General features: G+C 46.0%; 1 protein-coding gene across 1 annotated transcript in view; it reads left to right on the top strand.

The window, feature by feature from the left end:
- SYNE2 (spectrin repeat containing nuclear envelope protein 2) overlaps positions 1 to 21,933 on the top strand; it is a 1,843,566-nt gene that overhangs the window by 985,147 nt on the left and 836,486 nt on the right. The window contains exon 83 of the mRNA XM_078660317.1: positions 12,819 to 13,138. Coding sequence (XP_078516443.1) covers positions 12,819 to 13,138 — 320 coding nt within the window. The remainder of the gene's footprint in view (positions 1 to 12,818; positions 13,139 to 21,933) is intronic.

The following is a 21,933-nucleotide window of genomic DNA, read 5'->3' as shown; positions in this document are numbered from 1 at the left end:
CTACAGGATTTGTAAGTGTGGTCAGCCATTTTAATACATTTAGGGGACATCAGTAATTATGAGATGTCTAACTATATAGTGACTGCACCGGACCCAGTCATGTTTGGTATCAAACATGTAGGAATCATACCCCAATGCTGATTCCAGTGTTGGGAGTATGATCCCATGTACTGGGGGGCTCCGATGGGATGCCCCCCTGTCATTTCTGTAATAGTCTTTTAGTGTCTGACAGCCAGCTAGTGCTGCTGCAAACCACAGACACAATTCTGCCCTCCTGCTGCGGAGCAAAGCTCGAGCAGGTGAAGGAGAACAATAGGTTTCCTGTCACAGGGAAGTGTGACCACCTCCCAGACAGGACTTAGTGTATTGGGCTGGGGTTGGGGGTGTTTGCCAGCGCCACCAGACTGCTTTTAAGGGCGCATTTGATGCCCTCCTTGCATACTCCAGTTTGAGCCAATTCAAGGAGCCTTTGGCTCCCGCTCTGGGGCGAAACTGGACAAAAGACATGGAAGCATCCTCCCTTCTGTCCAGCCCCTCCTCTGGGAGGGACCCCTGAGTCCTTCCAACCCTTTCCCTAGGGTACTTAAGGGCTTTCCTGTGGGTGGATCCTTTGATTCGTTGTGGGACAAGACTCAAACCTGAAACCACAACACTCTTCAACCGTGTGGACACCTGGACTTCGCCTGTAACCGAGATTGCACCAAGGAAGTCTCCTGCTGCTCCTGGTCTCACTGTTCTGCAAGTCTTCTTCATTGTTTGTGTCTGTACTTCTTCCAGGATCTTCAACAGACCTGTGGGCATCAAGGACACTCAAAGTAATCTCTCTTGTAGTGAAGGAGTCACTTCCCTGCATTTGCAGGCACAGCAATGAAGCTGACCGGTCTGCTACTCCTGATGTCCCATGGAGTTCAAAAGGTTTAGCAACACAGGTGGTGGTCTTGCAACTTCCTCGCGGCCTGACCTGTCCTCTCTGCAATTTTGAGGCCAGTATCCCTCATCGGAACCGCTGGGACCGAATTCCTGTGCACGGCATCGACTTGCCAAGGCTTGTTTGCTCTGCACGCCAGAGATCTTCGGGCTACAGAAAGCTCCAGCTGCCAGCCTCTCTTCCTGCCAAGTACTGTGTCCTCACGCCATCCTCTGCACCATGGGTCTTCCTCCTTGATGAGTTGCTTGAGGTCCTCTTACGACTCCTGTGCCCTCAGCCTGTGGGTCTTCCCCTGCTTCAGTGGGCTTGCTCAGGGTCTGCTCTGTCTTTTCCGCTTGTGGTGAGTCATTGCTCCTTCTTCGTTCTCCACGCCAGTTGCATCTACCAAAGCTTGTTGGTGCTCCCACCAGACACCGACCCCCTGGTAACTGACATCCAATGTGGGATACTTCATGCACAGCTCCTGGTCTTCCTATGAATTGCATGGTCCTCACAGCTGCAGAGACAAGGTCACCGTCAACTCGTTTGACTGGTTCAACATCGGTGGGCATTGCTCTTCCATGCCTCCTGGTTACTCCTGAGTGGCATAGACTTTTTCCCCTCTGCTTGCAGGTTCGTCACTTCCAGAATCCACTATTGGATTCCACCGGACTTCTTCACCTTCTTCTCCAGAGGCAGTTTCTCCAAGTATTCCATTGTCATCTACAGAGGTTTCTGACGTCTCTTCACCCCCTATGCAACTGTTGTCCCTTCACCCCCTATGCACCTGTCGTCCCTGGTGTAGGTAATCTGGTCTCTGGGGTATCCACAGGTGGGGTGGCTATCCAACCTTCCATCCTCCAAAGGAATTCTTCAGGGTCCTCTGGGAAGGGTCATTCTTCTGCAAAATTGCAACTGGGACTTCTCCATTGACTTCCATTGGGCACGTGGCTGTGTTCCCAACCTGCACACAGCTTCTGTGGGGTTCTTGAGTACTTGCCTTGGGTGCTTCCTTGTTTCCTCAGCTCTTCTGGGTCTTCTGGTCCAAGTCCTGTCATGCTTTACAGTTGGCATTCCACTTTCTTAACATATGATTTGGTCTCCCCCTGGAGACCACTGTATTGTGTGCTACTTAGCTTATTGCAATTGAAGTATTATTGTGTATTTGTGTTGATAGCCCCAGGTAGGGGATACACCAATGTGCTAGTGAGTGTTGTGTAATAAATAGAAGTATTTTTATATAAACACTATGTGGTTCTTTTTTGTTTAACCTACACTACATAATTTATTTTTCTTTTTTTGATTTTTCAAAATTGCATAGCAAAGTTACAAGATTGCACCGTATCAAGACATCATGTAAAGGAATGCAATATATTTCAGCGAAGGTTACCTTGCACACGTAACACTTGAAATCAATACAGAGAAGAAATATTGTGAGAGCACCAGGACAGTAAGGTGAACCACGGAAAGAGGCACCTTAAGTAAGGGAGAGAGGTTGATAGAGCAGAGGGGAGTGAAAGTAGGAGGCAAGCTACTCATTGACCTTCACCGGTGGCCGCTGCGGGCAGAGCACCGGCTGGGAGCATGGGGGAGGTCGCTGGGTGCTGAGAGTTGCGACTTAGGAGGTAAGACACGAGTGGGCCTCATATGTCAATTGGGCGTGATCTGGCTGGCATGAGGTCCCAAAATTCGGACAGGAGAGTCTGGCAGTACGATGTATCCTCACGCCAAAGGGTGACTTTAGGTGCAGGCTTGCATCCCCAGCACAAGGAGACCCTCCGCCGCCCAAAGACCAATAGCATGGCAATCAAGCGGCTGGAGGCTTCTGGGCAAAATTTAACGAAGCCTAAGAGGCAAAGCAGAGGCGCGGGCTGAACCAGCGATGAGGTGATCTCAGAAATAGCGGCGCAGACCTCGCGCCAGTATGCGGAGACCTGGGGACACAGCCAAGCAAGGTGGGAAAAATCAGTCGCAGGAGCAGAGCAGGGCAGGCCTCTATCATTGGGAATAAGTCCCATCTTGTGCAACTTGGCAGGAGTCCGGTAGAGCCTAAGAAAATATTTAAAGTGGATAAGGCGCAGACAGTAATTTGGGGAGAGATGTTTAATCTTATTACAACAATAGAGGCAGTCAACTTGAGAGATTTCGACATCCAGATCCTCACCCCTTGCGTGCCCAGTCAGTGGAAATGGAAGATGCTACCAGTTTGAGGGCGTAGATTTTAGTGACTAGTTTTCGAGGGGAGGGGGACGTGTAAAGGAAGTCGAGAGTGGCCATCGAGGGAGGGGTCTGGGGAAACGAGGGGTGAAGCTCCCTGCAGTGAGCCCAGAGTTGATAGTAAAGCAGAGTGTCCATGGGGCCGGAGTCGGCAGCGAGTGAGAAGAATGTGCCCCCAGGGTAGTGATCCGACACAGTAGAAATCCCCAAGCGAGTGGCGTGTTTAACCATCCCAGAAGTCTGGAGAGGAGGAAAAGCCAGATGATGAGCAATTGGCATCGTATTCGCGGGAAGCATACCAGAGCCGGAAAGTTTACAGGGCCCTTTCCAGGCCCAGCACATGGTCCCGACCGTATCGATCTCAGTGCGTGGGAGTTTCGCCGGGGCAAACAAGGCGGTCGTGAGCGGCCACGGGGCAGCAAGGTCGGCTTCCACTGCGACATGCGGCTGAAAGGGAGTGGGATGGAGCCAAAAATGAAGAAAACCGGCTTGGGCGCTAAGGGCATAAAGTTTAAAATCTGGGGCGCCAAGTCCGCCACACGACATCGGGAGGGTGAGAATATTATATGCGATCCTAGGCTGTCGAGCGGCCCAGACCAGACTAATGAGCAGAGCGGACTTTGCGTAAAAAGTGGAAAGTGAGGGAGATGGGAATGTTGACGAACAATTATAAAAGCATTGTGAACGCCACCATCTTGGCGATAGCTATGTGACCGGCCAAAAGAAAGAGGCAACCGGCTCCAGAGGGGAATCTTGGACTCAAACCCAGTCCACAGCACGGCCAAAGTTAGCTCTCCAAAGTTCGTCCACGTCCCTACTCAGCCAGATACCTAAGTATCTAGTGGAGCCCAATGCCCACACGAAGCGGTAGTCTGGAGTGAAAGGCACCATGGCATCAGTGAGGGGGAACAGCATGGACTTATTCCAGTTCACCTGGATTCCGGAGTAGCCCCCAAACCGTATCACCTCACGAACCAGTAGGCTGAGGTTCTCCTGAGGATTGCGGACATAAACAGTGACGTTGTCCGCGTACATGGAGACTAAAGGGGCGCGAGCTGCAAAACCGATGCCTCTGTGGGTGTGATGCTGTTGAAGTCTAGCCACAAGGGGTTCCATTGTGATGGTGAAAAGCATGGGTGACAGCGGGCTCCCTTGCCGCGTACCACGCCCAATGGAGATGGGCTCAGATATTTGACCGTTAATCTGGAGACGGGCATTGGGAAGGGTGAGGAGTAGTATTTTACATTTGAAGACCAGGCTGAAGCCCAAGCGGGGGAGGAGATAAAAACGTAAAGGCCACTCTAAGGTATCAAAGGCTTTGGTGGCGTCGAGCAGGGCGGCCACTGCCAGGAACGCTGGGTAAATTAGATGGAGGACTGAGAATATGGTCCGGAGATTGTGAGAGGTCGCGCGGCCGGGGATAAAACCGGACTGGTCTGGGCGGGCAAAGGGCGGCATGAGGGGGAGAAGGCTGGAAGCAAGTAGTTTGGCGAAGATTTTATTGTCCGTATAAATTAGTGACAAGGGGCGATAGGAGTCACGCAGCTCACGGGGTTTGTCCGGATTCAGGAGTGAGGTGATTAAAGCCTCGCAGAGCAAGGGGGTAATTGACCGTTCTCATAGGATTCATTGTACATGGCAGCCAAGTGGAGGACCAGAAGATGAGCGAATGACTTATAGAAGGAGACTGGCAGGCCGTCCGAGCCGAGGGCCTTGTCACCAGGCATACCATTGATCGTGGCTAGGATTTCTTCTTTAGAGAAGGGCTCTTTGAGGAATTCCCGGTGAGGGTTGCCGAGCCTAAGGGTAACAAAGTATTGATTGAGAACCTCACGCGGGGGGACAGTCTGGCCGTGTAAAGTTGTGTAATAAATGCAGCAAATCACGCTTTGATTTCCTCAGGGGAGGTGGTTCTAGCAGGGTCACCATCCTGAAGGGCAGTTATATAGGTTGCAGCTCGAGGCTGGCGGAGGAGGTTGGCAAGGGTTTTACCAGGGCAATCGCCCGCACCAAAGCGGCACGCCCGCTCCTCCCTACCGAGGAATGCGAGTTCTCTGTTGGCCTCATCGGTGAAGTCGGTGAGCTTTCCTTTTATCTGATCTAGCATGTCAAGGTTAGGGTCCCAGGAGTGAGTAGAGTCCAGAGCCTTAATCTCGATTTCCAATCTATCAAGAGTATTCGAGATAGAGCGCAGGACACCAGACAGTTTGGAAATACATTCCCCACAAATAAAGGCTTTAAAACCCTCCCAGAGCATGGAGGGGGAGTCGATGGTGCCTTCGTGAAGCTCAAAATAATTAGTGATCGCGGTTTTTATCTCATCACAGAAGACCGAGTCATGTAGCGCATTGAGGGGAAGCCGCCAGGAGAATGCGTGGCAAGGGGAATGGGGAAGGCGCAGACAGAAGCAAACAGGAGCGTGATCTGAGAGTGTGCGTGCCATGTGATCAATAGAGGTGGTGATCCAGAGGTCCAGGCGGGACCAACAGCCACGGGAGCCAGTGACGCAAATGCCCTCACGTGCCTCGGGGCGAGTGCGGCGCCACGCATCATGCAAGGAGTTATTAGTGAGAATGGAACTTAGGAGTGTAGCAGCTTGCGGGTGGGAAGCGTGGGGGCCGGAACAATCTAATGTGGTGGACAGTGTTACATTAAAGTCATCTCCCCAAAGGAGCGCTGCAGGGCCCAGGGATGAAATATGGTGCCAGACTTGTGCAAAGAAGTCCAGGTCATCACTATTGGGACTGTACAGCACAATGGCTGGGCCTGGAGGGTACCATGAAGGATCAGAAAACGCGCCCCCCCTCCCAGTGTCAATAACTACCTGGGAAGTCTGCCACGTAACCCCTCTGCATATAAGGATGGACACCCTCCAAGAATAATTAGAGTAGAAGGAGGAGTGTATTTCACCCCAATGCCGGGAAAGAAGTCTGGAGGAGGTCGCAGGTAGCAGGTGGGTCTCCTGCATAAAACAAATGTCTACCTTATGCCGGGTGAGGTGGGCATGGACCAAGCATGCCTTTCAGTGGTTGCTAAGGCCACGGACGTTCCAGGTCCATGTCTGTCATAGTGCCATGTCAAGGAAAGTAGTGTAGAGGGAAGTGGTACGTGAGGGAGAAACCTTGTGCAGAGGCGTGAAGCTGTGCAGAATATAGTAGAGGGATAAGCACAGTGCAACAGCATCGGAAGCGCAATAACACAACACAGTATGTACCAAAACAAACAACATGGCCTCAGAGGGAGGCACCAAACCCCAGGAACCCCCACCCTACCACCCACACAAACCCCTCAATCAGGCTGAGAGACCATCCACACCCACCCCAGGGACCCACAACTGGGAAGGGGGAAGTCTATGTCCAAGGAGGGAATCATCCCATTGAGGCCTGGCGTCGCTCAGCATACACCCCTGCCAAGGAGGCAGGGTGGCCAGGACATGCCATATGTCGTAGCAGACAGCAGAGGGAAGAATGCCAAAGGATCAGAGGCGCCTAGCCCAAAGCATAGCTGTGATAGGAAGAGCCTTCTCGAAAAAGGAGATGCAAAGTGGGCCAAGTCAAAACAGGTAATGGAGCAACATGAAGAAGAACCAGCAGAAATGACAATGGTTCACTACAGTTCAGTCATTGTCACTTAAGTTGCAGTCGGCAGTGGCTTGAGAGTTAGCAGGAGAGGAACAATTTGATCGCTCTAGTTTCTTTGCAAAGGCCAAAGCACCCTTGGGATCAGGGAAGACGAGCGTCTTGGAGCCTTGCCTGACTCTGAGTTTAGCAGGATATGTCAAGGAGTATGAGACTTCATACTTCTGGAGGATTCGTTTCGCAGGAAAGAACTTGCGGCGAGCAGCCTGAACCGCCATGGTGTAGTCAGGGTAAAAAGACAAGGAGTTGCCCTGATGACGGATCTCGCCTTTCTCCCTGGCCGCTCAAAGAAGTGCGTTGCGGTCCCTGAAATTAAGGATTTTGGCAATGTATGGGTGAGCCGTCAAGCCGGGGCGAGGACTGAGGGAGCGGATGGCCCCCCTCTCAACGATGAAGACCGAAGAAAGGACCTCGCCAAAAAGTTTGCGGATGAGTTGTTCAACAAAGTCCTCCATTCGCAAGATATTGGTGGATTGTGGCACACCTGTGATGCGAAGGTTGCTCCTACGGGAACGCGCCTCCAAATTCTTGTTTTTGTTCCGTATCAGCTCCAGTATCTTGTCCATTTGAAGACGCTTTGAGGATCCTGAGTGGTGGCATCCTCACGTCAGAGACCCTCGTTTCGACATGTAGCAGGCGGGCATCATGAGAGTCCACACGGGCCTTGACCGTCTCCAGACGAGACAACAGTTGTTCAAGCTGGGCCGCAATACCCGTTACTGAGGATTTGACTTCCAGCATGATGGACTTGAGATCGTCCTCCCATGTTAAGGCCATCTCTGTGGTGTAGTGTAGTTCCTATATTCCCAATAGGTACTGCGCTTTGGAATAATATATCCTACAGATTTGACGTAGGACTTATGTCTACTAGGTCTCTATGGAATATATTACACTTACTTGTGAGTGCCAGCTAGCTCAGAGGTCACTAGAAACTTTCTTGAACAAACAAAAAGGGATTCGTTTCTGACAACCGCATAAACATGACAACTTTGTTTCCCCAAGAATAAAACTGATCTTCAGAGTCATGGAAACAATAGATAGATATTTTACTCAGTCAATCGTGCATGCTTCGTTTCATCAGAGGTGCAGAGAAATAGAGAGACGGGCGTTTTCAATAAAAGGGTTTATTGAACAGTCTTCTTTCTCATGCAAGAAAAGTGAACTGCTACAATTGTAATACTGGTTGCAAAGTATAATGCGTACAGTAAGAAGAGTAGTATAAAATAATACTGTAAAAGCATTGTATGGTTTCTAAACCATAGATAAATACATACATAAATAACAAAGCTAAAAGTACTCAACTGGTGCTTCTAAAATACGCCTACCCCAATGTACCTAGCCTAATTCTAGCACGAGGGAAGAAGTAAGTGAGGTGTAGCATAGGTTTCGTTTTTCTTTGCAAAGAATCTAACCAAGATTTCTCTTAGGGTCTAATCAGCTCCGTACCTTGGTTTTAGAATGAAGGAGGTCTGGTATCTCTGTCTCGGACTCGATTTCCCAACACCCCACGAGGGGAGCTTGGAAACACTGGAGCTGGATTCTCGCCGGGGGAAATGCAGCCTCTTGATCAGTGCGTCAGCTGGAGGGTCGGCTTCCTACGGCACTTGCTGTAGCGAGCTGCGTCGGGCAAGTAGATAGTCGAGCTGCTCCAAACCACCTTGTGTTTGGTAGGGCAAGTGTAGGCAAATTTATACCTTGAAGGTGCCTAGTTTGACGTAAAGTCGGACATAATAATGTCATCAAAGAATCCTAAGGGAATGGCAGTTCCTTGAAAACTCCATGATTTCTAGGACAAATGAATATTCAAGCAAGGGGATGTCCCTGACTGCTGAAGCTGAGTTTTCCAAGAAATTGTTGTGGCTTTTTGGAACTAGTGGAAGTAGCCATGCCTGTATTTGGACTGGATGGATTATGTCTAAATATGGGTATGATTTCTATGTCTATATAAGGGCAATATGAATTATACCTATATAAGGGCATGAATCAGTAAATTACGCTTAGATCCTAAAATGCTACACAGCATTGGGGGCAGCGGGGTCACCCCCATCTGCGACTGGGCCATCCTGGCGTTTCTGCCAGCGCTGGTCAAAGACGATCATTGTCTGTTTGGGGTCAGTCTTCCCCATGGCCAGGCGGAGGCAGGTGAGGGAAGCAGCCAGGCAGCAGGAAGAGGCCACAACTGAGAGGCGAGATGGCTGCGCCCTCGGGTGTAGAGGAAACAGCCCAGGTGAGAAAAGGATGGATCAGGCGGGCAGGGCGAGGAGGCAGCGGTGCAGGCCCTCAATAAGCAGGAGTCGCCAGGGTAGACACGGGTTGCAGCGGGGAAGCTGCAGACTGCGCCTCTCACGATGACATGTTGCAGCAGGTGCCTAGCAGGTCCGTGGGTCACAGCTGAGGGATGTCGAGGAGGACAGCGCAGTAGTGTCGCTGGACTAGTGAGGAAGTGCAGAGAGGCCGTGGAGTCGGGTGCTGCCCAGTGTTGAGTGGCCTCAGCAGTGTCAGCCCGGTTGTAGGCACCGCAGAGGATGGCGGAGCCGCAGGGTAGTAGCAGCGGGGAGACACAGGGGGCGCGCACCCCCGGCCCGGGGCCAATGCAGCGGGACAAGCGAGAGTGGGTACTACTGAGATACCCCAGTGACCGTGGTGGAGGATAAGGCCCCGCGGTATGGCTCGCACGACCCCAACCCGCCGCGGAATCCCCCGCAGCAGCAGTGCTCATCTGGGTCGGCGGGAGACGAGCAGCAGGCGGGCCCCCAGTGGGCTGCCACAGAAGGAGGAACGTGGTGGGCAAAAGGCCGCCGAGGCCGTGTCCAGGTGGCCAAGAGCCGGGGCGCCCACCAGGACGGCCCCCCAGCTGGCATCGGGTCCAACAGGAAGGGCGTGGCAGACAGCAGGTGTGGTCTCCAGCGCAAGCAAGCAGGGAATCCGTAGCAGCAGTGGAGGGGTCAAAGGCCAGTCACCAGTCAGGATAGTGGCCGTGAAGGGCCTGCCGCGGGCCGCACCAATAGAGGACTACTGGCAGCAGGGAGTCACAGGGGGCGCCCGCCCCCGTTGTCAGGCCCGGTGGAGGAGGGCTATCTCGACAGGCGTCAGTAGCTGGGAAGATGGCACCCGCGCTATGAGAAGGCCCGGGCCGGACGATGCAACACAAGCGCCCCCAATCCCGCCGCAAGATGCCCCCACAGCTGCAGCACTCACCGGCTCCGGCGGTCAGGAGGTGAAGGCAGTCCTCAGGCCAAAGCTCCGGGCGCAGGGGGCGGCAGTCAAGGAGAAGCAGGAGGGTCAGGCTGCACCAGCAGAGGGCCCCGGACTCGGGGCTTAGGCCCGGCGGCAGAACACGGCTCAGCAGCGACGTAGGGGGCCAGAAGTTATAACAGACGGTGCCCCAGGTTGAGGTGAGTCAGGATGGCATGGCGTCAGGCTGTTACGATAGGGTAGCCTGCAGGATTTTGGCGGATAAAAGTCTTGGCCGGCAGAGCCCACTTAAAGTGCGGCCATCTTGCAGCCGGCTAAGCCACGCCCCTACCTACACTTCATAGTTAAATTGGTAACACAAGCTGCTTAACACACCTTCAAGATCAGCCTGTAGGCTGCCTTCCACAGGTACCACTTTGAGAGCTTTCTATTGTTATCAAAGACCACAACAATCACCATAAGGGTTGCATGGATTAGTGCAAGGTGCATCACTTAAATAAGTGTGTACCATATACCAAGCCAGCCCCCTACATATTGCAATCGCAGGAATCACAATGATGTGATAGAGAGTGCATCATGGGACCTTAGGAATTCCCTCCCAAGAAACAAAAATATATTTAAAAAAGAAACAAAAATAGGGGTTTTGACACCTTTATTTATGCATGTAAAAGCTGGTCTACCAATGTGTACTAGCTCCAGTTCCCCTTCTGGGGGAATTATGAGCTTTATACAAATTTTAAGTAATCATCGAAATGTAACCTTAACTAAACTATTACAAACTTCTTTAATGGGTGACATACCTCTGCTGGTAAAAGAAGGCTTTATAAACAGGGTTTCTAAAACGAATACCTCCTTCATACCAAAATGTATAATAACTTATATACTTATGTGTGACATTTCCTTTGAAATTGGAATTGATTTCCAGATTGATAGTCAAATTCATTTCTTTCTGCTCCAGACTTGTAACTGAGGTTTCTTGAATGGTTTGGGTCACTTATTCAAGATGCACAACAAATTCTAGATGCCTTATTTTTCTCATGATTCTTTCTTCTGGTGGGGATCTTCACACAGGGTACTTGTGTCTTATGGAGACGATTCTGTAACTAAATCACTGTAAGATTGATCATTCAGAAACTTCCTATTTTCTATGGTTGAATTTCTGTATTTATCACCTTCACCATCCGATGGGGACCTGCTTTAGTACACATCCAAAATTATAAGACCCCTTATAAAGAAATAATTGAAAGAAACAAAGTTGTCTGAAGTTGTCAAATTTGCAATCTAACAGTGTGATGGAGTTGGCCTTCTCCGAATGGACACCCCCAAGCATTTTGCCTTCACTCCTCCTGTTTTTTTAATCAAATTCTGTAGGCTTTATGGACTCTGTGCACTTTACTACTCCTAATCAGTGCTAAAGTGCTTGTGCTCTCCCCATAAAACATTTGGCTTACACCTACATTTATTTTACTTGTAAATTCCTTGTATATGGTACGACTGGCACCCAGGACCCAGGGCCAAATAGGGACTATGTATCAAGCACCTCCTACTGTGATTTGATATATGGCTTGTTAATTTAGCATCTTTTATGCAGATGTGTATAACATGCAATTCAATGACTGAATTATGGCTGGAAGCAGTCAGTATTTCTTACTTCCTAAATAGACCAGCATTCATAATGGCCATTTTTGAAGAGGCATTGATAAAATATAAAAAATACTATTCCAAGATGCACATCATTGTGACCATCATGGAATGATTAAAATACAATTTTAAGGTGAGAGTCCTACGGTAGCACAGCAGGTGGTGCATAAAGTTCCAGGGGGTTTGTGGTGCAAGAGTTTGTTGGCTATGGTGTTGGTTGGACGGGATTATTAACCGCATGCGTGCGGCCGCTATTTTTGCGCTGCGCGGCTTTTTTCAAAAAGCCGCGTTACATGACGAGCTGAGCTCGTCATGAGCGTGCGAGCGGCACAACTCATGACGAGCTCAGCTTGTCATGAGCGCAGAAGGGGTTAAAGAGAAGGTGATACATCATCCAGTCAAAGCACTGTGAGACTAAAGTGCTCCTTGGTGGGATAAACACAAATATAGCAAGAATAGGGAAGAAAACCATTGAATCAGAACAGGGCAGTAAGATATAAAACAAAGCCATCCTATCATGAACAAGGGACTGACCAGAGCCTCCTCTAAGAATGTATAATATATTAGAAAGAATAGGTCTCCAGTAGACAGCACAGCCTAATGAAGCAGAGTGCAATCCAGTTGCCCCTCTGGGATTAGAGCCTGTGTGCAGTTACTCTCAGCTCGCCATATTGAGCACTGACCTACTCATCTAAGCTACAGGCTTCAATATATTTTGTCAACTCAAATTGAAAGGCTAACTGCTGTGTGCAGAGAGAAGTTACATATATTTAACCTGTTTTGCATTAAGGTAGCATTGCCATATCTGCAAATTGGGAATGTGTAAGGGGTGGGAAAGTAAATAATATTATCATATTATCAATATTTTTCGAATGGTAATAGTGAAGTTCCTCCCTTTTCTGAAGGAATGACTCAAACATGAGCACCATGAACATAAACAGATGATCCTTTGTTCTTAAGTTACTATGTCTCGTGGAAAGAGTGCATTAGGAGGTGTGTGGAACGTTTGACAAAAGTGAACAAAATAATTCATGTAATTTATTTTATAGGGCGTTTTCAACAACAACACACAGGTTTTTCATATATTTGCCAAGAATTTGGGAAAATCCTTGGGCAGTGGGTGGAATGAAGATGTAATGCAAAATATATGAAAAATGCTTTTCCATGGCAATCTTTCTAAACCGTAATTTTCTTTGACATTTTTCTTGAATGTCACCCAGGAATCCTTAAACAATGTCAAGAAACATGAAGAAGCTGTTCAAAGAGCTGCCGCGCTCCTTGCTGAGTTCGAGTCACATATACTGCATCAAAAAGTGACCCTTGATGAGTTGGAACAAGGTTCCCCCCTCTTCTCCAAAATGATGCAGTGGAACACAGAATTTGAGTCGACTGTCGCAGAGATACAAGCCTTGGCCCATGGCTTGGAACCCATGTGTCACCCAAAGGCCAAACAGCAACTTCAGCATGTTTTAAGCGCGCTTACATCAAGGCGCTCACTGCTGGCAGAAGAGTTCGCCCAAAAGAGAGCTGACCTAGACAGGTATGCTATGATGTGTAATAAGTGGAGCAGCATCTTTCGAGTATGTTATTCGATAATTGAACTTGAGAAATTTTAATAGTGTCATCCATCCACTAAAAATCATAGTAGTGTTTTAAAACTAAAGGCCCTGGCTTTTGGGTGCAAGTGGAAAACATTATTACTTAAGAAGCACTTTTTTTTTTTTTTTGCAGAGTTTTATATAGCGCGAACTAGAACCGAACCGAATCAGTTATCAGAGCGCTTTACATACCACCAGTTACATTACATGAGGACACACTTTCATTTTTAGGCACGGGGAGATTAAGTGATTTGCCCAGAATCACAGGGGGTTTATGGCGTCGTTACCGAGACTCGAACCAAGTTCCCCAGGTCCGAGGTCGAGCGCCTTAGCCGTTAGGCCAACTTTAAACCTGCAAGCTACTTACTCAAAGTTTACCACCTTTGTTCGAAAGCTTGTGCCATTTATTTGTTCTTAAATCCAACACGGACCAATATAGGACGATAAGGAGATGTTGTTTGTATAATCAGCGCCAGAGTTCTGGTCAGGACCTAAAAACCCTCATTTGGAACTGGGTGACACGACATTCTTTTATGAAATGGAATTCTGCTCTCGTTTGACTATGAATAGCCTGGTCTTTTCGGTCCCGGGAACACTGAAGGGCATATTTATGAGAATGTGGCACAGTGCTGATGTATGACGGAACCACGCATGGAATTACCACGCATCCCTTTACCACGCATGCATTACTACACAAATGTCTTTACCGTGCATGCCTTTACCATGCAAATCTTCTCCATGCAAATTCCTTTACTATGTATGCCTTTACACCTCAATTATACATTCTAACTTGTTGTAAATACATGGGTGGTAAAGGCATATTCATAGTAAAGGCATGTGTGGTAAAGGCATACGGGGTAAAGGCATTTGTGTGGTAATGCATGTGTAGTAAAGGTATTGCATGGTTCAGACTGTGTAATAAATTATGTTTCCCGCGCAGCACACCAAATCAAGAATAAAAGAATATAGCGCATTCCTGTCCTTGTCCCTACACTGGCGCCATTTTAACAGCCTGGCGTCAATGAAGAAATCCATGCATCATTGTGCAATGATGGCTGTGTTGAATGCAGAATTGTTTTAGTGCGGGAAGGGTCATCTTCGTGCACTAAAACAATCTTTAGAGGCAAACTCCAGAAAGAGGAAGTAACAAGGAAAAATAAATATATTTCTCCTCGTTAAGCCTTCCCTGTGAAGGCGCATCTTTTTGGTGAATTCCCAAATTTACCACTCCAGGTAAATCTGGAAATGCATAAAAAAAATGGGAGTTGTGTGGGAACACTCACGCAACACCCATGAAATGCCTCCCTGGTGATGAGTAAGGCAACACAGCAATTTACATTGTGCTGCTTTACTTGAGACTTATGTAGCCACTCAGGGCCACGCAAGGTGGCTGTGCGTGGCTTCATAAATCAGATTTTTTAGTAGCACACACTTGCTGAACGTTGTGTGGTGCAAGAGCTATGGATCGGGGCTGGTAAAGTCGCTTCAGGCTTCGACTGCAACAGCAGCCAGGAATCAGCCCTTTATCCTGCACAACCTCCCTTTCTGACAAGGGGGCTTGACAGGACACTTCTTTCCTGTCTCTCCCTTACCCATGCTGCCTCCTTTCTCCATGCCACCCTTCACAGAACACCCTGATCCTATTTACTATTTGCCTAGAGCAGGTGGTAAATGGGAGTGTTAGACGCAATGGAATTGAGAATTTCGGGGCATATTACCAACAACTAGCGATAATTATCGCTATGTTGGCTTAGCGGCTATAATTTTATCACCGTGTAGCGACGATTTTTATCGCTTAGGACCCTTGATACTATCAAGGTTTATCTCCTAAGCGATAAAAATCGCCCGAAATGCATGAATATCGCTGAAAAGTCAGCGATATTCATGCATTACCGAGCAAATGCTCTTAGCCATGTTATCCACCTCCCATTGGATAACATGGCTGAGAACTGCTCAGGGCAGGTGTTAGCTTTTGGAGATATTCGCGCTTAGCGCGAATATCTCCAAAAGTTGGTAATAGGAGATAGCGATGTTAGCGACTGTTTCCAGTCACTAACATCTTGGCACGCCCACTTTGCATGTCATTAGTGATAAATTTCTCTGACATGCAAAGCGGGGCCCAAGATGGTCGCTATCTCCTACTAGCTGTCACTAACTGGTGTTAGCGACAGCTAGGTAATAGGGAGATAATTGTATCTCCGCTTTCTTGGCTTTTAAAGCCAAAAAAGCAGTGATAAATCCCTTGATAATATGCCCCTTCGTTCTTTACATCTGGTAAAATGGAGTCTGCACAGTTAGTCACAATTCCATGGTGTTTTACTTGTAATTGCCTGGTACTAGCAGGTTTTTACCTCGCAATACTAGTAATTTCTGGTGTGGAGTTTGCACTACATGGGTACATTGCAACTCAGAATGAGGGACAGGTGTTAGTGTCCCTCACCTTTAAAAAGAGTGTTGATGCATCTTCAGGAAAAGCCCTGCAATAAACCAGTGTATTAATTGTACCTTTCTTTTGGGCCATAATGAATTAACATTGTTTTACTTGTTTTACTCTTCACTTTGAGGAGAACATTGTAATAATGTCCCCATTGGGTGCCTACCTGTCAGGTTTTATACTTTCATATTTAACAGCTCTCACAATCAGTTCCTTTACTGTAGATCTAGGTTTGAGGAGATTTCGTTGCAATAGTATTTACTGGATACCATCGTTACACAGGGCATGGCCAGTGCAGCCAAACCTGCTCCCCTTTTTTGTGCAACCCCATGCTACCGCCTGGCTGCCTACCCATGCCCCTCTTTAGCATGCACATTTCCCTGCACACTGCATTGTCTTGTTTACCACTTCCAATCATTCACTCAGGCCATGGATCCTGCCACACTCCACAGACCTCAGAGTGTCATGCCTTGTATTATGCAACTAAAAACAGACTCTAATTGTGTAGTGCAAGTGAAAAAGTATATTGTTGATTTGGCTCATGATAAGTCAGTGTCTAGTGGTGTATATCCTATTTTTTTTTGAGGCGTCATGAGTTTGACCAGGACAATGTGGAGAGAATTCAATTGTAGCTGCAACAAATTGTCAAAGCAGGTGAGATTTCTTTTTCAGTGACTTCAGTCAGGGTGTCTGGATGCACTCTTAGGGTTAAGGGACATCGTGGTCTAGTTTAAAAAAACTATATTCGCAAAACATATATTTACCTTTGGATAGGCTTTGGCTCCAGCGGTGTCATCACCTAGTTTCAATAACATGCTAAGAGGGCACTTGGTGAAGGTTGAACTACAGAGTAATGTAGATTATTGCTTTTAGGATTGGGTTTTCTCCACTATGAAGTTCTGTTAACTGTCTCATAATTCTGTTTGCAATAATGTCTTTGTCATCGGAATCTACCTGGGCTCTAAACTGTCCATGCACACTCAAGTCCCGATTAATAGTGCCCCGGATGGAGGTGAAATATTTGCCATTACTGGGAAATACTGAACCACAGGGAGACATACCCAGTACGATAAATACCTCTTACTCTCAGTTTCCCACTGAAAATGGTGAATTTCATGCAGAATTAGCATGTTGCACACCAAATGAAGTATGTTCCTGAATTTAACAGGCTTTAAGACCCAGCAAAGTTTGGCAGGTTTCTCCTGACCAAATGTATATGGGCAAATTGCAGTGGTGTGCTGTTTGCCATACAATTTACATGATCACAGTCTTCTTGGAACCGCTCAACACAGGTCTTCAGATGCCAAGCCACTCATCAACGGCATCCTTGACGACGATGCAGGACTCTGCATCGCAGCCCTGTAGCTTCTTTGATGTAGGACTTCACATCACAAGCCCCTTGTTTACTGCATTCTCGATGACAGTGTAGGACTCTGCATCGCGGACTCGAAGCTCTTGGGAACCAATGCTGCACGATGCAACCTAGACATAGGTTCTTGCTACGCACAGCAACCAGGATTTAGGGTACTTAATTCAGTGGGTTTAACTTAGTCCCTGTATCCGAACCTCTCTCCATCTTGGTTGGCCTAAATTTGTGTCTTTGTCGTGATCTAGCGCGACCAGATAATCAGAGTCGGCGCATTGTGCTCCTAGCCTTATTTTTCTTAAAACTTTGACATTTGATAGCTCCAATTCTACTGATTGGATTTTTGTCATTTTGGCCTCAAATAACTTATTCAAATGTACTCTATTTTTCAAAACTATTGTGGGTTTTATCTTGTGTTGTATTTTCACATTACTACTGTTTGAAGTGCTGCATAAATACTTTGCACTTTGCCCTTGCCTATAACTGGAGAGTTAAGCACAGGTTGGTTTGGGATTTCACCCTGACAGAGATTGTGGTTTCTGCTTGAGTAGGGTTTCACCCCCCTCAACCAGTAACCACAGTAACCCAATTTCAAACAAAAACATTTAAGATTGTTACACTCAAAACAATGAACACATGAATGTAATATAAAGAAGGGCACTTGAAAAGGCTGTTCTGGAACTACGCTGTGTCCAACTTTGTCAAATAATATAATGTTTTGCTGTTAATTGACAGGAAAACTGAATGAGAATGTCCTGGCGGCACCAACATGTCTTCCACGGCAAAGCATGTCTGGAAAATATATCGTTTATGATTTTTGTTGTATCAAACCTTTCCAAATTTGCTATGATAACATCCTTTGATGGGTAGCCACACACAATTTAAATTTTTTGTTTCCTTTTTACTAGAATTATTCTTTCACCATTTATTATTGTCTTCTCTAACCAAGACCAATGGCATTTTTAGGTTTCCTCTGTCACATTGATTGCTTCTTCTGGCAAACAGTCTTCTGTTGCACCCAGCAATTTCCCCTCATTTAATCCTTCAACTGATGACATTATCCTAAACAAAATGAATTCTATTTCTTTTTGATCACTGCCCCTTGAAGGTGGCAAATAGTCCTACTCCTTCTATCACTCTTGCACTCTTCAAAGTATGCAAAGTTTCTCTATCTTCTGGTGAGGTGAATAATGACTTTAAAAGGGATTTTGGTATTTCACTAGCTGAAAAACTCAACAGCTGATCCTAAAGTTATGGCCAATTGTAGACCAATGTCTTAACTAGCAACCCCAGTCAAAGTTACAGAAAGTATTGTCAATCAGCAGCTTTCTGTATTTGTGGAGTCTGATAATACCATTGATCCTCACCAATCTGGGTTTCATCCTACTTTCATTACTAAAACTGTTCTTTCCTGGGTTGGAAAAGAGATTTGCATGCTGCTAGGTGCAGGAGACCTCCTCAGTGGCCTTCTATGTGGTCTATCATACTATCTCGCCAGTATAGGTGTGAAGGACAGAACTTTCAACCTTTCTGAAAGGTTGCTCCCCTTTTCAGGACATTACATTTTGCTCAAGAAGGAGAGCTTTATCCATTATGTTGGATAGTTTCTGTAGATAGTAGCTTGGTTGCAGATAATAAATGTATTATTTCTAAATTCTAGGGGACTTATTTGGAGGAGGTCAGTAATGGTGATCCTGCCAATAAAAGACAGAATCACTGTTCACAATTCTGGTGACCTTCAAAAGTGGATATCCCATCTACAGGGACACCTACTATTATATATTTATTTATTTATTTATTTATTTATACTGAGTTTATAGAGTGCCTGGTTACACTAGCCAGTGTGTCCCAGCGCTATTCAGTGGCCTAGTATACCACTGCACTTTGCCTATATATGGCAAAGTGCAGTGGTAACTGCCAGTTTTGGTAACATAAGAATTGTCCAGTTTAGGATAGGAGGTCCATCACTGTGTCTTGCAGTGTTAAGTCCATGAAAATACACCATTGAAAATGCAGCAGACTATCTACAAAAGGTAAGCATAGTGGCATTACCATGATTAGCCACCCTCTTGCATTTATGGACACTAGAATGGTGGGTACTGGCAGTGTTCTTCCATTTCTATGTGGGAGCTAGCAGTTAGTGGTGGCCAGTTCTCCATCTACCACTGTCATGGCAAGTTCTTTTCTGGGGTTTTCACCACTAACATTGGCTCTCCATTGGCAAAGACAGCAACAATGTGGAGAAACATCAGCTGTCATGACTGAGAACTGAAAAGACAGAACGATTTGTATCACCAGTGTGCCAGAGAACCTATATCTGCCATACATCTAATACATAGGTTAGTCTAGCTTCCCCAAAATATTCCACCAAAATAAAAGCAAAACCTTTAAGGGGTTGCTCTTAGTTTTTGTACTGGGAAATAAAATAACGGAATTTACATGCAGGTGTCTGGTTTTTCATTTATTTTAGCTCAATCTTAGCTAGAATTAAAGTTAATTCTTGCAAAAGCTATTGGGGATTTCAATTCTCATTAACGTGACTTTGGGCATAGGAGAGCCTTTTCTAAATCTGTCTTTACGAAACATTTTCCACATTGGGATATTTACATTTTAATATTTTCTGGTTTTGACCGCCTTTGACCTAATATTCTTTGTTTGGAAAACTATCTTCTTGAATACAGTCAATTTGGCAAGGAGTGAAAGTTATGGGTATACCATTGGATGGTTACCATAGTTGCGTAATTCAAAAGAGCCATATATTTAGAAGCTTTCGGAAGGCCACAAAAGATTGCCACGATCTCAAATAGCAGGCAGAGTGTTCCACTTTTTGGGACCTAAATAGGAGAAAGACATACCACCTTGGGGAGTTCTCCTCACTCTCAGAATTGTAAAAAGATTGCTATTGGATGATCGAAGAAGTCGTACCAGAAGAGATCTAAGACAAAGCGACCCTAAATTTGACAAAGCCTTATGAATGTAACACATAGCTTTGAAGTGGATGCGCTTCTCAATTGGGAAGCCAATGCAGATTCCATAGAAGATTGGAGGCAGACTAATATTTAGGCAGGTGAAATAGTGATCTAACAGCCGCATAGTGAACTAACTGGAGCGGTTTGAGTGAAGCCTTAGGGGCCCCTAAGTAGAGGATCTTACCGTAGTCTAGCCTGAAAATAATCAGTGCTTGAGTTACTGTATTTTTGTGCAGAGATGGGCAGAAGATAAAGGATTTGTTTTAGCCATCTCAGAACACCAAAGCAGATGGAGGCTATTTTGTGATTTGGTAATTCTTTTAGAGCATTTCATCAAGCCAGAATGCTAGGTTTTTGACTACAGAGACTGGAATTGAGGGGGACCCAAGGTCACCGGGCCAAAGATATGGACTCCAAAATTGTGGATAGTAACCTATCAATAGAACTTCAGTCTTATCCCTATACAATTTAAGGGAGTTGTTATTGATCCAAACCACCACTTTCTTGAGACAAATATTCAGGTCTGTGATTCTCCTTTAGTGATAGGGAGACGATGATCTGAGTGTCATTTGCACATGAAAAACATGTAAGACTGCAACTTTTCACAAAATTTGCTAATGGTAGAAAATAAATGTCAATTATGGTCGGGCCCTAAATCTAAAACATGAAAAGGAATTGAAATGTTAGCAGTCAGAATGCCAGATATCCAATTGAGCAAATAATTCTCCTGAGTTTAATAGTAAGGTTGTAACTGTATTCCAGTTGGTGCTTAATATTAAATCTGTGTTTTATGTGGTGGGCACCAGTAATCATTTTCATGGATTGGAATATATTTTTTATTATTGGCCTTTGACCAAGACCATGAGAGGGAAATTCAGAAGATGGAGAGTAAGGGTGAAGAAGAAAGATAAAAAAGCAATGACAAAGGGAGAAAGCAGGAATGAAAATGATAGGAAGATAGATAGATAGATAGATAGATAGATAGATAGATAGATATATAGATAGATAGATAGATAGATAGATAGATAGATAGATAGATAGATAGATAGATAGACAGACAGACGGATGCTCCAACATTTCTATTAAAATAGAAAGAGCACTGTCACTCAAATGATGCATTGGAAGTGTCTTTATTTGACCACAAAACAGCCAAGTTGATGCACTTCATCTCAACATATAGTTTTTTAAAAAAAGCACTACATTCAGCTGAAATAAAATGCGATAACATTTCCTAAAAAACATTGCAGTGCCATTAGCGTCATGCCTAGGTTACCGCTTATAGTCTAATTGGAGGATCCATCACTAACACAATAATACAAATGACTGTTGAATGAGCGATTGGTACCAATAACTAATCAGCGTTACATTACAGGCAGAGAATAAGCCATTTCCTCAAAAGAATTCCTGGGAAAGCCACCATACCCAATCCTACTACTGAAACAGAAGATCACCTACTCACATAGTGAGTGTCCTCATCACTGACTGCACTTACAATGGCAAAACTGCAGAAAAATTAGTCACGGGAGCTTTACTCACAAGATATGGTGTTTGCTGTGCAATGTTCCTAAAGTTGGGTGTATTGTTATAGCACAAACTACTTGATTTCTTGGTATACGCTGTATGTTGTTGAAACGCTGGTACTTCAAGATCGTAACGTATCTTTTTTAATTCAAGTTAAAAATGGATTCTTGTGACTGTTTGAGAGTCACACAATGTCATGATTGTTTCTTAGAGGAATACAAATTGAAACATATTTTTAAATCTGTTGCATTCAATGTTGATAGGCGCATAGTTTGACGCAGTGTGAAAAATAAAACATAAAGCAGCAGGTTAAGGTGTTTACCTCAGGCAAATTCAATGCATCTAACCGAGGGACCTCTAGCGCCTTGTTCCACCTGACAGGGGGTTTTACACCCTAGTGACATTTTTGTTTGTTGCGGTATGTCTTTCGTTTAGCTCTATCATTTC

This window comes from Lissotriton helveticus, chromosome 9 (genome assembly GCF_964261635.1).
Source record: "Lissotriton helveticus chromosome 9, aLisHel1.1, whole genome shotgun sequence".
NCBI lineage: Eukaryota > Metazoa > Chordata > Amphibia > Caudata > Salamandridae > Lissotriton > Lissotriton helveticus.
This window is presented reverse-complemented; position numbering and strand designations above follow the sequence as displayed.